The sequence below is a fragment of the Mercenaria mercenaria genome, chromosome 1, assembly GCF_021730395.1.
Source record: "Mercenaria mercenaria strain notata chromosome 1, MADL_Memer_1, whole genome shotgun sequence".
In the NCBI taxonomy this organism is placed as follows: Eukaryota; Metazoa; Mollusca; class Bivalvia; order Venerida; family Veneridae; genus Mercenaria; species Mercenaria mercenaria.
Genome location: NC_069361.1, coordinates 61,986,052 through 62,005,644, shown reverse-complemented (window position 1 = coordinate 62,005,644; position 19,593 = coordinate 61,986,052). Strand labels below are relative to the sequence as shown.

Sequence of the window (19,593 nt, the reverse complement as noted above, 5' to 3'; positions counted from 1 at the left end):
AAGATTGCGTCTACGGACAGACGACCAGAGACAGACAGACAGACAGACAACCTGAAACCAGTATACCCCCCCTTACAACTTTGTTGTCGGGGGGTACAATAACCAGACAAGAATTGCGTGTGGGATGGATGGCTTTTGGGGAGCATAAAATCGCCAGGTGCACAAATTTAAATGCTGTGTAACTATCCTATGACGCTTGATGACTCTAGGTCATACTTCTTGAGATATGCATGAGGCAAGTTGGGACTGTAGGGGTGCAAAAAAAACTCCAAAATATTAAGATTTTTTTTAATTGAATGCATGGATAACCATGTTGTATCAATGCTTACCTGCATTTGGATAACAGATAGTAAATGCTGTGGTGTTGTCACTCACTGCCTGCAGGAAAGGCCTCATTTCTGCAGCACCAAGGGCACAGTTCAAACCGAGGCTGAAATTGTACACAAATATTTTTCCTCATCTGTAAAGTTTTTATTTACATTCAAATGTGAGAAATATTTTTGTTTATAGGTTTTAGGTCTGGCAGACAGAAATCCCAAACAGAACACCAGGTGCACAATTTCACATTTTGTATAACAGTCCTGTAATGTTTTACAACTCCTAGTTGAATACTTTTAGATATACAGGTGACACAAATTTCTATGCCCTTTTATACATATTTTGACTAAGTCAAGGGCCATAACATTGCATCTCAAACAAAATCTCAGGTGCACAATGAACCTATGTCAAATATGTTTTAAGTTATGTACAACTCAGACATTTATGCCCTTTAACACATATTTTTGACTAAGTCAAGGGTAATAACTCTGGTCAGGCTGAATGAAATCTCAAAACTTCAGGGGTACAACTGCATTCCTATAATGTTTTAAAATCCTAGGTGAAATAATTTTTGAGGTACATGTGACACAAACTATTTGTCCCATTAATGCATATTTGTGACTAAAGTCAAGAGTCATAACTCTGGTCTGGTTGTGTGAGACCCAAATTAAAACACCAGATGCACAGCAGCTTCAGGTGCTGAATAACAATGTTGTGAGGTTTGATGACCCTGGGCCAAATACTTTTTGAGATATGCATGACAAAATTTTGGCTGGCCAGATGGACTGAGAGATGGACAGATAAGGGTAACTCTAAGTGCTCCCCTCCCTCCATCCCACACCCCGCCAAAAAAAATGAGGGAGCAGGTGGTGGTAAAAACAAATAAGAGTAGAAATTGTACTCTATAACCACCATAAAAATTATGGTCATTGACTGACTGCTGTTGCTGCATACAAAGATACCACATTTTCTCTTATTTATTTTCATTGTCTATTAATGGTTGAAAACCAGTTTCTGGAACTATAGGATTGCCCTTTTCTGTCAAGTCATTCCATTTACCATTCTATCTGTCCACAATTTTTGTCCAGTCCATAACTCAGCACCCACCCATCACGGGATCTTAATATTACTTGGTACAAATGTTCCCCATAATGAGGACCCTTAGGTCAAATATAAAGGTCACACTTGGTGGTCAAAGGTCAACAGGGCTTTTGACCTGTCAGGTCTGTAATTCAATTTTTCATCAAGGGATTTAACATTTTGTTCCCCATAATAAGATGATGTGTCAGGCACAACCTTAGACCTTATAGATCAAGCTCACATTTGGAAGTGAAAGGTTCACTTGTATTAACAGGGTCTGTTTGTGTCAGTCTATAACACTGCCATCCATTGAGGTATTACAATATTCCAAATAATTAGATAATGTGTCCTGTGCAAGACCCAGACTCCTAGCTGAGAGGTCAAGGTCACACATGGGGGCGAAATGTCAACAGTGTTTTAACCCTGTCCAGTCCATAAATCTGCAATCCTAGAAGGGATTATAATATTACTAAACACAAATTTATCCCATAATGATACAACATGTTATGCAGAAGTCAAGGTCACACTTGGAGATAGTGTTTTTATTCCTGTCAGGTCCATAACTCTGTCATCCTTGAAGGGATTTTAATATTATTTGGCACCAATGTATCCCATAATAAAACAACATGTTATGCATAACAATCCGAGTACTGTTATTCAGGTAATATTTACTCATTATGATATTTTCTATTCAAAACACAACACTAAAGCTTAACATAATAATGTTTTGTTTCTTTTTTCTGATTTTCCCATCAATTTAAAAAGAGGGCAAAGATGGCCTTATATCGCTCACCTGTGTGATATTAGTGTCAGTGGAAGTATATCATATAACATACATATAAACGAATGGACTGGGAATAGAAATGCTATGGTGAGTATAGTGTTATCAAGGCTTTACAATAATCATCGTGAGCTAATAAAAAAGGTAGGTAATCTGACAGGAATCAGTCCAGAGGTTTCCAACTTGATCATCTGAGTAACCTGATGACATTGATGAAATATGAAATCAGTCTTGTCAGAAGTTACCGAGAAATATCCATTCAAATTAAAACTAAAAGGTGTTTTTGTCAAAAAAACGTATGTCTCCCCCCTATGTATACCTTTAGCTTTGGCGGCCATTTTGGGCAGCGAAGCAGAAAGTATTGGCAATATGCACTACTGGGCTTGGTACTGATCACTCCTGTGAAGTTTTGTCGAAATGCAGCCAGAAAGCCAGACAAGATTTTGGTCAAAAACATTTGGTACAAGTTTGGTGAAGATCGGATGAGAAATGTTGGACTTAGAGCGTGAACGAGAGTAAAAAGGCCGATTTTCGATAATTCAATGGCCATAATTAACAAGTGCCTGGGCTGATTTGGCTAGTTACCAAACTTGGCCGAGGACTTATGGTCAAACACATTTTGTTCAAGTTTGGTGATGATTGGATGAGAAATGTTCGACTTAGAGCACGGACAAGAGTAAAAAGGCCGATTTTCTGTAATTCAAGAGCCATAACTCCGAAGAGCCTGGACTGATTTGGCTCATTATCGAACTTGCCCTGCTAGAGCGCATGCACATTCATCAAGCCAAAAGGACTCCTATACTACTCCGATTGCATGCACATTCCTGGAGCCAAAAGGACCTTTTGGCTCCAGGAATGCACATAAAATCTGAGCGTTTTTCGGTAATTCAAGGGCCATAATTCCGAAGTGCCTGGGCCGATTTGGCTAGTTATCGAACTTGGCCGAGGACTTATTGGCACACACATTTTGTTCAAGTTTGGTGAAGATCGGATGAGAAATGTTTGACTTCGAGTGCGGACAAGCTTTGTGACAGACAGACAGACAGACAGACAGACAGACACACAGACAGGAGTAAATCAATATGTCTCCCACACCACTGTGTGGTGGGAGACATAATAAACTGATTTAGCTCTTGGAACTCATCAAAGATCTTTTAATCATACACATTCTTTGTAAATATTATTTGGATTGGTGAAGAAATAACATTGCTTGAATGTAAAAAAACAAGGCAAAATATAGCAATTTCTGTAAAATCAAGAGCGAGTAACTATAGTCCTAATGGTAAGATTTCACTCATAATTGAACTCATCTGAGATCTTATGCTTATACACATTCTATATAAATATGATTTGGACTGCTGAAGGAATGAAGATGTCATAGTGTAAACAAGGTAAAATATAGGTTTTTTTTACTAAATCAAGGGCCCATAACTCTAGTCCTGCTTGTCTGATTTTGTTCAAAATTGAACTCATCCAAGATCTTATAGCAATACATATACTATGTAAATATGTTTTGGATTGGTGAAGAAATGAAGGTGCTAAAGTGTAAACAAGGTAAAATATAGTATTTTTTGTAAATCAAAGGCATATAACTCTGGTCCTGCTAGCCTGCTTTTGCTCATAACCAAACTCATCCAATTAGGATTGGTGAAGAAATGACGGTGCCAGACTGCAAACTACGTAAAATATAGTAATTTTTGTAAATCAAGGGCACATAACTCTGGATCTAGCCCATAATCAAACTCATCTGAAGTCTTGTGACCAAAAACATTGTGACCAAGTTTGATTAAGATTGCTTCAAAATTGTGGATGCTAGAGTGTAAACAAACTAAATGTGAATGGACAGATGACGGACGCACAGACAACGGACATTCATCAATCCAAATAGCTCACCATGAGCCTTTGGATCAGGTGAGGTAAAAACTTAATGTTATTAAAAATATTTCTTTATATTTATAGATGTAAACAATCAACAACTGTAGATTATATCTATATTTTTTTTCAATATTGTGCATTATAACATATTGTATACATAGTACTGATATTTGACAACTAAGTGTGACCTTGACCCTGGACTTTGTAACCAGGGTTGTAAGCTCTGCATGTCATCTTTATAAGGTAAACAATTGATGCTAGTTTAAAGAAATTTTTCAAGCTGTTCAGACAACACACAGTGGACAATACATGACCTTTGACCTCCAATGTGACTTTGCACGAGAACCTTATGACCTGGGTTATGCACTCTGCAAGTTGTGTTAATTAGGTAAATAACTGATGCTAGTTTTAAGAAAAACTTACAGGCAGTTAAGAAGGTATGGAGTGGACCTACAGTTAAGCTATTTGATCTCTGACATCCTAGCGTGACTTTGACCTTAGCCCAAGTGCCTGGGTTGTGTGCTCTGCACACCGTCTTAGCGAGGTGAACAATGGAGGTCAGTTTTATGAAAATCTTGAGGTTAAGCTATTTGACCTCGAACCTCCAAGTGTGACCTTGACTTTTGACCTTGTAATCTGGGTTATGTGCTCTGTACGTCGTCTTCATGAGGTTAACAAAAGATGCCAGTTTTATGAAAATCTCCCCAACAGTTGAGACGATATGTATTGGAAACAACAGAAAGACTGCTCAAGTGACGTCTATGTGTAACTCCAGTATAACCCCCATATAATTTGTATCTCAGGATATAATCCCTGAACCCTAGTGTGGGGCTAATAGTGACCACAGGGGCATGATTTCAACAAATTTGGTAGAAGACCATTACACAATACTATGTGCCAAATATCTTAGCTGAGGCTATTATGGTTTAGACAAAAATATTGGTAAAGTATAGGCTAAGGCTATTATGGTTTAGACAAAAATATTGGTAAAGTTTTTCCTATACAAGAAGGCCATGATTGAACTGTTGTGGTAGATGTTCACACAAAAAAAGTATCTGGGATTATTGTTTAAATAGGGCCAGCATTTGTCTGACAAGAAGATTTTGAAATGTGTATGTGGGGGGAGAACGAGGGGGAGGAAAGGGGGAAGGATGATAGGGGTGATGAAGCGATACTAAGATATATTATCAAGAAACACGACAACCTAGTTTTCTTTTTTAAACACAACAACTTTTCCTTTTGGATGAGAAAATGTTTAAGTAAAATGTTGATGCAGAAAACCGGACACCATACCATCTGCTTAACTTATAGCTCACCATGAACAAAGTTCACACAAGTCAAAAAGTATATTTTCATACCAGAGTGGTTCTGCATGTGAAACACTTATTATAAATGCCTCTGTTGTTTGTCCAGACAATGTCCTACCACTTTTATCAACAATAGTACCAGATACCTGCAAGGTAAAAAAACAATACATACAATAGTTCTTGAGTTAGTGTAGACCAAATAAATAATAGGGTGTTTTTGGACAGCGTGGTAACTTTTGACTGTCGCTATCCCATCACATTCAGACTTATTCTGTATATTTTTGTTTGGAAATTCCCACTGAAATACATTGGGAAACGTTTTTTGGTATATGTATCTCTTATGATTACATCTCTGATAATGAATTTAAGCTGACATTAAATGCATACCAGAGCTATGGGACTTGATGCTATCAAATAGTTTTATAACCCCCAAGAAACTTGTAAAGTTTTAATTTAATATCTGCATTAGATACTAACTTGCATTTAAAACTTTAATCAGGATTTTCTAAGTCCAAAAGCATCCATTACTTGCACAAAAAACAGAATCAGAATAATGGGACTTGACCAAGTGAGGTTGGTAATTGACCTAGAAAAAGAAAAAAAGTTTCAAAGCTATATGTGTTAAAACAATAGCTATACATACTTGCATGTTAAACTTTAACCTACAAGGTGTGACACCGATGCCAGGGTGAGTAGAATAGCTTGGACTATTCTTCGAATACTCAAGCTCAAAATGGATTTGCTTTATTTACATATGACACGTCACACTTGTATGCGGTGACTTTGAAGTATGCAATTATAACATACATGATCTTGTGTATAGAAATAAGTTAAAGTGAAATTATAGCAGTCATAGGAAACCAAAAGTTGATTCCACTTTGCATAAATACACTCAAGTGACAAACCGAAAAGGTTACAATTACGTACTTTTTGGTTCTTTCTAATTATTCGACACTTTGACCAGTACAACAACCTTCTATACAATATATCATTCGAACCTACAATACCATGACTGGATTTATATCGAGAACCGGTACACACACCTACCCTTTATACGTACTTTTTACTTAATAAAGGGCCATAACTTTCCTCTGACCAACAGAAAACCCAAACAAAACCCAGAGGTGCACAACTTTACATGCAGAATGATATTCCTAGTGTGTTTCATGACCTAGTTCAAATACCTTTAAGATATGTGTTACACAAACTTCTATACCCTTTTATGCATACATTTGACTTAGTCAAGAGCCTTAACTCTGGTCTGGCTGAAAGAAATTCATAGGTACACAACTTCACAGTCATACTGAAAAATATTCATATATTTCATTCTCCTAGGTCAAACACTTTTTGAGATACATGCAACACAAACTTTTAGGCCCTTTTGATATATATTTTTGATGTCAAGGGCTATAACTCTGGTCTGGCTGTGTGAAATCTATATTAAAACACCAGGTGCACTTCAATTGCTGAATAATTATCTCACGAGGGGCCCAAAAACACTTCTTAACAAGTGACCAAGTATTGCAGTAGCAATGCAGAAGTCCCCTACCGGTATAAAACTTTTGCTAATGTCCATCCCTTGTGCTTACTGGCAACAGTGTTAAGACTAAAAATGCTTCAAGGGATTTAGGAGCTCAGAAACAAAAACTATTTTTACTCAAATTTCGATAGTGACCTCGACCTACAAGCATAGATCATGTACACAACACATTGTCTGATCACGAGGAACATTTGTGTGCAATATTAAGATAATCCATCAATGCACATAAAAGCTATGGAGTGGAAACAAATTTTTACTTGACCTTCAATAGTGATCTTGACTTTTGACCGACAACCATGGGTCATTTGTGCAACAAATAGTCTAAACATGGGAAACGTTTCTGTGTAGTAATGAAAAAATCCTTCAATGCAATTAAAGTTTTTGGGCAGAATCAAATTTTCACCTGACCATAAACTGTGACCTTGACCTTTAACCGAAAAGTACAGATTATATGTTGACACATTGTCTCATAATGGGGAATGTTTGTGTGTATTGCTAAGATAATCCATCAAAGCATACAAAAGTTATGGAGCGGAAATAATTTTTACTTTACCTTCAATAGTGACCTTGACCTTTGACTTACAAGCATGAGTCATATAAGTGTATTATCTACGTATTGCCCTCTATATACATACCAAGTTTTTTGAACCTAGCTTGAATACTTTTTGAGTTATTGCAGGATCCAGATTTGCAGAAAGACAGAAAGACAGACGGATGGAGGGCATTCCTATAGTCCCCTCCAGTGTTCCACTGATTGGGACTAAAAACATAGTCTTAGCCACACCATATGCTATGGGGATGTAGACTATAAAGTACTGAAAATTAATCAAATATCTGAAATATCTGTTAGAAAATTAACAAAAGAGGATACCATTCAAAAATTATAATTTGGTGACTGACCTTCTCTAGTAAGTAGCAAAGCTTTCTAATTTGATGGTGTGATGACTACTTGCCAGTGTGAGACTGTGTAATGTTTTTCTCCTAAACTTTATAAAAATGGATGGACAGATGGGATTTTTGTCTTGCAACTTGCCTAGTTGTGCCCTAAAAAATTATACTCTTGGTGCTTTAACTTCAAACAATTATTTAGTACATTGGTGTACTGATACCTCAGGCTGACCCTATATATATATATATATATATATATATATATATATATATATATATATATATATCTTACTTTATACAGTTCGGCTGTTTGCCCACTAATGTTAGAGCTTATCTCAGTAGAAACGAGAGCTCGTAGAACACAAAATGCCCCCCTAGATGCATTCAGTAACCGCACCAGGAACAGAAATTATTTGGTCACTGTGTACTGGAGGTTTGACATACTGACCTCAAATCAATAATTATGGGTGACTTACCAGTCATAAGTGACTTCCTTATCAAATGTGATCTTAGACCAAAGAATTCTCTAGTTATTTTGCTAAAAAACTTCTACGGTTCTGGGTCAATGTGACCTTGACTTTTGACCTATTGACCTCAAAATCATTAAGGGTCATCTGCTGGTTATGATCAACCTCCCTATTGAGTTTTGCGATCATAGGCCCAAGAGTTCTCTGGAAATCATTTAACAGTTCCAAGTCACTGTGACCTTGACATTTGACCTACTGATCTCAAAATCAATAGGGGTTATCTGCTGGTCATGAACAACCTATTAAGTTTCAAGATCCTAGGCCCAAGCATTCTCAAGTTATCATCCAGAAACCGTTTAACTGTTCCAGTCACTGTGACCTTTGACCTACTGATATCAAAATCAATAGGGGTCATCTGCTGGTCATGAACAATCTCCCTATCAACTTTCATGATCCCAGGCCCAAGATTTCTCGAGTTATCATCTGGAAACTGATTGGTCTATGGACTGAGCGACCAACATCAGCAAAAGAATATAGTATTACCTCTCCTTCTTTGATGGGGGAATAATTATTTTATTACACTTTATCTAAGTGGTTAACATAGAGGAAGTGAGACATGCCCAAAGCAGTTTTCTTTGTATAGGTTACTAACTGGTCAAAGGCAGTGCTTCAACTTGCTTCTTGTTTGTTTTGTTTCATGTTATGTATATATTATTATATGTTTTTCTCAATACCCGCACTGAAAACCCTTCTTTTATACCCACTCCCCCACCTACTCTCTCACATTTTCTTATCCACTCCCACTTTTTTCCCATACCAGTTTTCAATATCTTCCATATAATTCATAAGTACTTGTTGGTTGATGGTTCTTGAAGCACCCCTTATAAATTATCTTTCCACTACAGTTTCTGTCTGTGGATGACAGACTGGTCTCTGGAGTGGTAACAAACAGTTTTCTGTGATTTGACCATATTTTTGACAAAAGATAATTTGGTTTCAAATTTCACTCAGATTTCACATAGATAAAACTTTTGACTATATTTCATGTAAATCTGATAAAGAAAAACTGGCATCTGAAAGGTTTACACAGGTTTTTCACCTCAGATGAAACAGTCTCAAAACTAATCCAACCATTTTCATATTAATCAGGTAAAAATGTATCCTCTATATAGAGTGTTAATATGTTTTTTTATGACTTGATCTATGAACCTAGCTTAGTTTTAAACATGCGAGTGTTCAGAGTTAAACTGCAGATGACCAACGAGGAATGATAAACACTGCATCATCCACCTATGTTAACATCTCAACCCGAACCTTTGGTTCAAGTGAGCCAAAACAAGAGCTGTCTCCATAGGATGACACATGCCCCCGATGGCACTTTGAATGAATAGTTATGGCCGATGTTAGAGTTTAGGACCTTTGAACTACGGAGCTGGGTCTTGCGCGCGACATGTCGTCTTACTGTGCCACACATTCATGCGTAGTTATTTTAAAATCCATGCATGAATGACAAAGATATGCACCGGACACGCCGATCAATGCACTATCCTTTAAAGTCTAAGTGTGACCTTGACCTTTGAGCTACGGACCTGGGTCTTGCGCGCGACACGTCGTCTTACTGTGGTACACATTCATGCCAAGTTATTTGAAAATCCATCCATGGATGACAAAGATATGGACCGGACACGCCCATCAATGCACTATCCTTTAACGTCTAAGTGTGACCTTGACCTTTGAGCTACGGACCTGGTCTTGCGCGCGACACGTCGTCTTACTGTGGTACACATTCATGCCAAGTTATTTGAAAATCCATCCATCGATGACAAAGATACGGACCGGACACGAAAATTGCGGACAAACTGACAGACCGACAAACTGACAGACCGACCGACAGTTCAAAAACTATATGCCTCCCTTCAGGGGCATAAAAAAACAACAATAGAGGAATATGACTTACAAATATTGGGACTTCTCTACTGTCAGCCGCAAACAGTTGTTGAATAGCAAATAATGCAGCCTGAAATTTGTGTAAAACATAATAAGATCAATATATGTGATGGCAATGTATATACGAGTATATCAAGTAAAACCTTGACAGTAGTTTATTAAGCAACATGAGGGCCAAAGTGGCCCTAAGTTGTTCAGCTGACCTTGGCTATTTGACCTTGGATCTGAATTATAAATGGTAATATCAATGTTTAGGATATAAAACATAAAACCAGTCAAGTGCTTTTTTCCTATTTTAGCTCTGTGTGCCCCAATTTGTACAAACTTGAGAAAGGACCCTATAATGATGCTACAAACTAAATTTGATGAAGAGCCATCAAGCAGTTCATGAGAAGAAGTTGTTTAAAGGTATTTCTATTTTTAGCTCTAATGGGGGCTGATTGTCCCATTGAATAAAATTGGAAGAGGACCTTATAATGATGTCACACATCAAGTTTGACAAAGATTAATCAAGTGGATGAGAATAAGAAGTTTAAAAGATTTTCTATTTTCGGCTGTGCCTCTAGGGTCCAAGGTGAATCATTTAAACAAAATTGATAGAGTTTCTTGCCAGGATGCTAGTGGCAGAGTCATGTGTAATTCTGACCAGATGTTTTAGCAGAGACGATGTTTAACTAAAAATGTTGATACAGGATGACAGATGATGATGATGGACAATGGATGCAGGACCATCCACATATACTAATACCTAGCCCTGAACATAGTTCAGCTGAGCTAAAAACTGTAGTAGGGGTTAAGTACACAAAGAATTGTGATGGACAGAAAAAATGATGGACAAACATTTTAAACACTTTATGCCTCCCAGGTCTTCAACACCTGGGGTTAAAAATACAGTGATGTCCCTCAGACAGACAGACCATCAAGGAAAACAATATACATCCTCTTTTTTTGAAAGGTACTTAAAAATCTACTTTTTGAATTTTTTTAATAGTCCAGCTAAAAACTACATCAGAAAATATAGTACTGGTGGTTTAATTTGGGGCAATTTAATTTCGCTTTCTGTTTGATATTTTTTTTATATAATTACATTACTTCCAGAAAAAAACAGTCCTAAAATGATTCTTCATTCAAATCTAATGAGTCAGGACACAATATATGATAAAATAAATCACACCTACTTTTGAGTTAGCTGTATCAAAGATAGTCTCTACCAGTAAGACATCAACACCACCATCAAGCAATCCCTTTGCTTGTTCTCTGTATGCTGATACTAATTCATCAAATGCTGAAAAATTCATGCAGAAAAGTTATATCTCTTTTTACAAAATCCTCAATTTGTGAGACATGATATGATAAATTAATCATCATCTCAGCACAAAATATCATATTAATGCAGTTTTTGCGCTCAGGTGACCATTACTAATGACAGTTATACAATTGCCTATATTCCATGAGAAACACTTCCCTCCGACACATTGCTGACAAAATTTTGTGTATCTTCTCTTGTTAGCACTTGTCTATATCTTTTGTAAGTTTTTTTTTCACAATAATAAAACTTCCTTTTATAATTTCTCGTGTGACATGAAGGCCCAGTTCTACTAATCTGATCCAGTTTTTGACCGTAGATGACCCACTCTTGAACTTGACCTACCGTCCATTCTTGCATGTAAGGCACACTTGCTTATACCAAGGGCGTAGGAGCTGGGGTGGCAGGGGCGGTGCTCGCCACCCAAATATTTCAAGGAGTGGCGAAATACCAAACTCGTAATTTTTTGAAAAGGCTGGAAAATATAACTGAGAGTAAGTCAACAGCCTTCTCTTGCCAATAGTCACCCTATCATGAAGTGCATCGGTGGCTGATATGTAAACAGAATCTTGTCATATCGCTGACACCTTGCTAGATAGCCTTGGTGACAGGGTATTTTACAAAATCTGCAACAAACTAGGTCGGTGTATTTTCACACCCCGCAGACTCAGATTATAGGCGATACAGTTAATCCCAATCTGACTAAAGTACTTGATCTTCTAAACGAAGTTCTGAGAATGACCCATTCACATTCGTCTTCTGTATATTTTGGATTTCCAATATTGCTATTTTTATTTTCGCAAATCTATTTCTATTTGAACCACTCAGACGCCTTGTTTCAACAAGCATTTGGCTGAACCTTCAAAACAGCGTCGAATGTCAAAGGGTGAGAAAAATGTGCAGTCAGTCCGGGTCGAACCCGGGACCTCTCGCTTACAAGGCGAGTGCCCTACAGATTGAGCTAACCGGCTGTCTGACACCTTATGCGACCAAGTCCGTACCATGACATATGATTTATCTCAAATCACGAGGGCGTAGTCACGATGTGGTCATCATAAGATTGTAAATATGAAAAACCCAGGCTAAATAGATTTTTTAAACTTCTACTTTCACATACAAAATGTTGTAAGTAAGGCTTTGATTGGCTAGCGGAAGGGTCCTCAGAACAAGGCTATCAATAGCAAGTCTTCAGATCCAATGTGCGTAGCGTTAATTGGAGATGTACTTTAGTCAGATTGCAGTTAATCCTACTTAAAATTGTTTACTGCCAAACAGATTACAAACATTAGCAATTAATGTTGTGTCTCAAATTCTGCCGATAAAGGTAAGGCCTTTCATAAAATATATTAAATTAAATCTGTTTGACACTTATTGTTTGAAATATCAAAGAAACCGATCATAACAATTAAATTCAATGCATCAAATGTAGAACTAGAAATGTGTCCATGGGACACAGATGCCCCCACTACATGACAAAGGACACAGATCAACTTTGGGAAAACAAAATGTTGCTATGACAATTTTTTCCTAGGTCAGGGGCTATAACTCCTACAATACTGAATGAATCCGGACATGAAACCCAAGGTGCACAACTGCACGTGCTGACCAACATTCCTGTAAACTTTGGTGACTCTAGGTCAAATACTTTAGGAGCTATGCGCGACACAACATTAAAATGACCAATTTTTTACTAAGTCAGGGGCCATAACTCTACACGACTGAATGAATCCAGACACGAAAGCCCAGGTGCACAACTATACATGCTGACCAACATTCCTGTAAAGTTTTGTGACTCTGCATCAAATACTTTTGGAGCTAGGCACGACACAGCACTAAAATGACCAATTTTTACAAAGTCAGGGGCCGTAACTCCTACACGACTGAATGAATCCGGACGCAAAAACCCAGATGCACATCTACACATGCTGACCAACATTCCTGTAAAGTTTTGTGACTCTACGTCAAATACTTTTGGAGCTAGGTGCGACACAACATTCTCGGAAGGACGGACGGACGGACAAGGGCAAATCTATATGCCCCCCCCCCTCCCGTCAAAAAGTGGGGGCATAAAAATCCTGATAGATTTTACAGATCTAGTTACATTAACAAGTAATACAGTTTCTACATAAAAATGGAAAAGGCCAATCTGCCTCGCAATTCTGCCTTTCCAAAGCGATCATTCATCATAACTGTATTTTTGTTCTTAGCTCTACATATATGTTGTACATTGAGTGCAAAACATTATGTAATGAAATTAAAATATATTAACATATGAGTATATACATGTAATAACTAGTGCTTATTTCAGAAAGAAAACAGTGAATTGCGTTTACCTTTATAATGCCATTTAATGACTAAAATGCCTTAAGGATGGGATTATCCCTTTAAGTCAGGGTCTTGTGCTAGATCCCCTGCTCAGACATAACTGGTTGTACCCTGGCAAGACATTGACCATATCTAATATCATACTGCCTCTACAGTGTTTAAACACAGTAAACTGTAAATAGGGTTGAAAACTAAAAAAAAAAAAAAACCTAGTATGTTCAACTGCTACTGAGCAGTCCAAGAAGTCACCAGATTTCAACATTTACTCTAGATATATGCAAAATTTTGATATGACATTATAACCCCGTTGACAGAAGGGGGATACCCACTCCCAAACCTACCCCCTCCACCGCTCCAATACTCAAATCGTTCCTATGCCTCTTTATACGATGCACCCTGACCTTGGATAATCACCAACATTTTAATTTGTAAGAAAAAATGGAAAAAATTAGTCCAGTATTACATAGTAAAAAACTGCAGACTTCCTTAAAAGGTCCAAAAACAGTAAAATATTTTTTATATGAGTGAGTGAGTGAGTTGGGTTTTACAACGAACCAACACAAAAGGGCCATATATCGCAGTTATTTTTTTGTTTTTGTTTATATGATAAAAAGGATTTAAATAAATCAAAAACTACTAAATTATAACCTCAAACCTTCCAAAATCTTGATTCATCGATTTGTTTAACAAATTGCAGACTGTTAAAATAAAAGTATTTTAAGGTAAATGCAACTCAAATTTTATGCCATTTTTATCCATATTTTTGACTAAGTCAAGGGCAATAACTCTGGTCTGGCAGAAGGACATCCTAAACAGAACACTAAGTGCACAACTTACAGACTATATCTTTAATGTTTTATGACTCTAAGTCAAATACATTTTGAGAGGCATATGACACAAACCTTTATGCCCTTTTTATGAATATTTTTGACAAAGTCAAGGGTCATAACTCTGATCTGACAGTTTGAAATCCCAATTAAAACACTAGGTGCACAGTATCACATGCTGAATGACAATCTTGTGTGGTTTGACGATTCTAGATCAAATACTTTTTAAGATATGCCTGACACAAATTCAGATGGACAGAGGGTAACTCTTAAGTGCTCCCACACCAAAAATGTGTGTGTGTGTGTGCACAAAAATGCCAAAATGTTGCTTAAATATGACTGACTATCCATAAAACCAGATAAGCAGATTAACTTATTGAGTTACAATATGGTTTTGTTACAGTAACAACTATATCTTTATAGTGACAATGGACCATCTTTTCAAAAATTTAAACACCTTGGTATGTCATCTACTGGTTGGCGACCCAGATTCGGACAATTTTCAAACCTTTTCAGCTATCATATTTTCATTTTTAGTGCAAGATCCATGAAATCCTACCTGAATCAAGTTCAGTTCTTTGGTGTCACAAAACGGGAATTTGTTTGTATCTAAAAATAAACTGAAAACGTCACTGACGGCCGAAAGCGGGTACATAAATTTAACGTTTCTAGCGTGTTGCATGCAGGATCCAGAAATCGGACAGTACAAAACAGCTAATTATCATCATTTCTTTCTCGCAGAATCACTTTAAGGTCGGTGTTAATGATGAAAAGACATGTTTACCTTGTTTACATTCAACTATTAATGTTTGATATAAGGCTGCCGAGAGTTTAACATATTCAGCTGGCCTAAACACGTCATAAAATTTTCAGTAAAAAAAATTGGTTTAAACGAATTTACATCGTGTTTTTAACGGGAAAACCTTGAAACTTGTTTTTATCTACCCATTTTGATCATTTTAAATAGGATGATTACTTGGTTAATCGGATCCGATTCGATTACTTGGTGAAACCGGTTTCAATTTTGCAAAACCGCTAATCGCTCTCAAACAATAAACATCCTACAGTCCCAGTAAATGTATATTATTTCACATTACATCCCTGACAGCAACATAGACCAGCAGTATATTTCTGCTGAACACGCATCAACATAAGCAATAGTGACTGTCCCTGATTTGCCTGTTGTCGATTTATTTAAACAAGAGGGCTAAGATGGCCCTAGGTCGCTCACCTGAGAAACACACCATAACAGTGTAAACATGTTTGACCTAGTGTTTTAATGGAAACAAATATTCTGGCCAATTTTCATTAGGATTGGACCAAAAATGTGGCTTGATATGACCTAGTGACATACTTTTTGAACCCCAGATGACTCATATTCAAACTTGACCTAGATTTCATCAAGGCAATCATTCTGACCAAATTTCATAAAGATCAATTGAAAAATACAGCCTCTATCTCATACACAAGGTTTTTCTTCGATTTGATCTAGTGACCTACTTTTTAATCCCAGACGACCCATATTCGAACTCAACCTGGATTTTATCAAGGCAATCATTCTGACCAAATTTCATTAAGATCAATTGAAAAATACAGCTTCTATCACATACACAAGGCTTTTCTTTGATTTGACCTAGTGATCTACTTTTAGACCCCAGATGACCCATATTCAAACTCAACCTAGACTTTATCAAGGCAATCATTCAGACTTAATTTCATAAAGATTAGTTGAAAAATACAGCCTCTATTGCATCCACAAGATCTTTCCTTGATTTGACCTGGTGACCTATTTTTTGACCCCAGATGACCCATATTCGAACTCGACCTAGATTTCTTCAAGGCAATTACTCTGACTTAATTCTAGAAGAGCAACTGAAAAGTACTGTCTCTATCGCATCCACAAGGTTTTTCCTTGATTTGACCTAGTGACCTACTTTTTGACCCCAGATGACCCATATCTGAACTCGACCTGGATTTCTTAAAGACAATCATTCTGACCAAAATTCATGAAGATTAATTGAAAAATACAGCCTCTATCGCATACACAATGTTTTTCTTTGATTTGATCTAGTGACCTAGTTTTTGACCCCAGATGACCCATATTTCGAACTCTACCTAAATTTTATAAAGGCAATCATTCTGACTAAATTTCATGAAGATCAATTGAAAAATACAGCCTCTATTGCATACACAAGATTTTTCTTTGATTTGACCTAGTGACCTATTTTTTGATCCCAGATGACCCATATTCGAACTCGGCCTAGATTTCACCAAGGCAATCATTCTCACCAAATTTCATGAAGATCAATTGAAAAATACAGCCTCTATAGCATACACAAGGTTTTCCTTTGATTTGACCTAGTGACATTTTTTTTTTAAACCCTGGTGACCCATATTCTAACTCGAACTAGACTTCATCAAGGCAATCATTTTGACAAAATGTCATGAAGATCAATTGAAAAATACAGCCTCTATTGCATACACAAGGTTTTTCTTTGATTTGACCTAATGACCTAGTTTTTGATCCCAGATGACCCATTTTCGAACTTGGCCTAGACTTTATCAAGGTTATCATTCTAACCAAATTTCATGAAGATCAGTTGAAAAATACAGCCTCTATCGCATCCACAAGCTAAATGTTGACAGACGACAGACAGACAGACGACAGACAACGGACGCCGGACATTGAGAGATCACAATAACTCACCCTCAGGTGAGCTAAAAATACACCAAAATATGACTTATTAATTATCACACTGCTTGCAAACGATAAAGGTTCATAAGTTCCTAATGAAATCAGCTGCCGGAGGTACCTTGATATGGCCATCTGGAAAGAAAACAGCATTTTCAATATGGTGGCCAATTAACCGGTTCGATTCGATTTCATACAAACAATTAACTGGTTTCAAAATTTTGAAATCGTCCCAGCCCTAATTTTAAAACACGTACTTTTCTCATCTGCATTTAGCAGATTGCAGATGAGTACCCCTTGAATAATGTTGGGGTCTCAAAACAAGCACATGCAACTTCCCCCAGCGAGAGCTGTCACAACATTCCTTGAACAAATGTAAATACATGTACTATGAAATCACTTAATTTCGTTGGCACGAAATTTCGTGGTTTTGGCCAAAACGGCTGTTTCGTGGGGACGTAAATTCATGGATTTTCAATTTTTGAAAAATATATTTTTTTCCATAATTTCCACAGGAATAGATCTAGTATATCATTTTGTTCTTACATTGAAACCTACATGTGTCAAACAGCGCTACCATGGTTACTGAATTTGCAATCTACGCCGCGGGAGATTGGCGAGTGATCATGTGCCAATTAACGATCGCGTTATCTATAATCATATGAACCCTTATTAGCAAAACTTAATGAAACTGTGAAATATTCAATAAGAAGTCGGTGCCAATTAAAAAGTGTCAAAACTAGGTTTTCATCAAATGTTGTTTTTTTTTTGCAAAATGAAGGCGCGTCTGCATCTAAACATACAAGCTGTTCAACTTATGCATGTGTTATTTCCTGCCGAGAAACTTGTAATGTGAATTGGGTAATAATACATCGGACGCAAATCTAGCAATTAATTTATACTATTTAATAGTCCCAAAGTAATAGTACTTTACTACGTGTCAGTAAAAAATAAGGGCTAGTGTATAAACATTGCAGAGCGGGGCTGAAAAAAATAAAATAACAGCCGCAGAACAGTGCGATCGGCACGTGACGCTACGTCAAACTTCTATTTTTAGTATCTATTTTTGTCGTAAATAAACCATGGGTAAATGTCTGAATTAAAGTAGATTTTTGTTCCGACACATACCCTATGTTTATTGTTGATGGAGCTTCCATAAACTACACGGAAGCTGCAGGTCAGTACTGCCTCATGTACACAACTACAGATCAGATCGGATGGCTATGGTGTCTTTTTGGCAACATTGCATACAATTTACATTATCGTGGGCACAATTTGTTCGTTGGGACTTAATTTCATGGTTGAGCTGAACCATGAAATCCACGGAAATTAATCCCCCACGAATAATAATGATTTCAAGGTATTTCAATTTTGTAAGTTTTACTTTGTAATTGCTGCAGTGAATGTTGCACATAAAGCAAGCGTCTGTGTACTTGTCAACAAATGATCAAAAAGAATGTCAAAATAAGCGTTTACGCGACTGTCTGGGTTTCTGGGTCGTCCGAAATTCTGTGTCGCTAACCAGTAGGGAACATCCTTGTGAAATTATTTAAAAATCAGACCAGTAGTTAAGGAGATGTTATTAAAAGATTCTCTATTCTCAGATTCCAAATGCCATATTCTTGGTGAATCAGAATAATTTTAATATTCTTGGCACACAGTCACCCAAGAAATATTTGTATTAAATACTTTTAAAATTGTGCAAGCAAAATCTGAAAAGAAGAATTGTAAAGTTTCTGTAATACCAATATAAGGAAAAGTGATTCCGAGCCATGTTTCTGGATTTATTTTCTGATGAATCAGCAAAAATTTGAACAATACTGGTAGAAAGCCATCCAAGGAAATTTGAGAGAAATTATTCTGAAATCATGCAAGTATTTTCTTAGATTTTTTAAAGTTGCCACAATGTACAGACCAAGAAAAGTGACCATGTCCTCTAATGGCAATGTTTTGGAGAACTGAAATCATTTGAAAAGTATTGGTAGAAGATGCTGCAAGGAACATTTCAAATTCAAACCAACGGTTAAAGAGATGTTGTTTTCAAATTTGTTTTATTCTTAGCTCTGGCAGCCATTTGTGCACCCCAGTGAAACCACTTGAATAACTTTTGAAAAGACACGATCCAAGGATCATCCATACCAAGTTTCATCAACTTCTACTAAATGGCTAGAAAATGTGAATAGTTGCCAGATGGCAAGTGATAACAATAGCTTACCTTAAGCACCTTAATACTGTGATGA

The 19,593-nt window shown here is 36.9% G+C and overlaps 1 protein-coding gene across 2 annotated transcripts in view; it reads right to left on the bottom strand.

Annotated features, from left to right (window-relative positions):
• Window positions 1-19,593, bottom strand: part of LOC123566171 (methionine synthase-like) — a 149,417-nt gene that overhangs the window by 110,483 nt on the left and 19,341 nt on the right. For both annotated transcript variants that reach the window (XM_053549113.1, XM_053549110.1), the window contains exons 5-8: window positions 11,382-11,488; window positions 10,214-10,273; window positions 5,413-5,507; window positions 330-430 (exon numbers count right to left, since the gene is read on the bottom strand). In XM_053549113.1, the coding sequence (XP_053405088.1) occupies window positions 330-430; window positions 5,413-5,507; window positions 10,214-10,273; window positions 11,382-11,488 (363 nt within the window). The remainder of the gene's footprint in view (window positions 1-329; window positions 431-5,412; window positions 5,508-10,213; window positions 10,274-11,381; window positions 11,489-19,593) is intronic.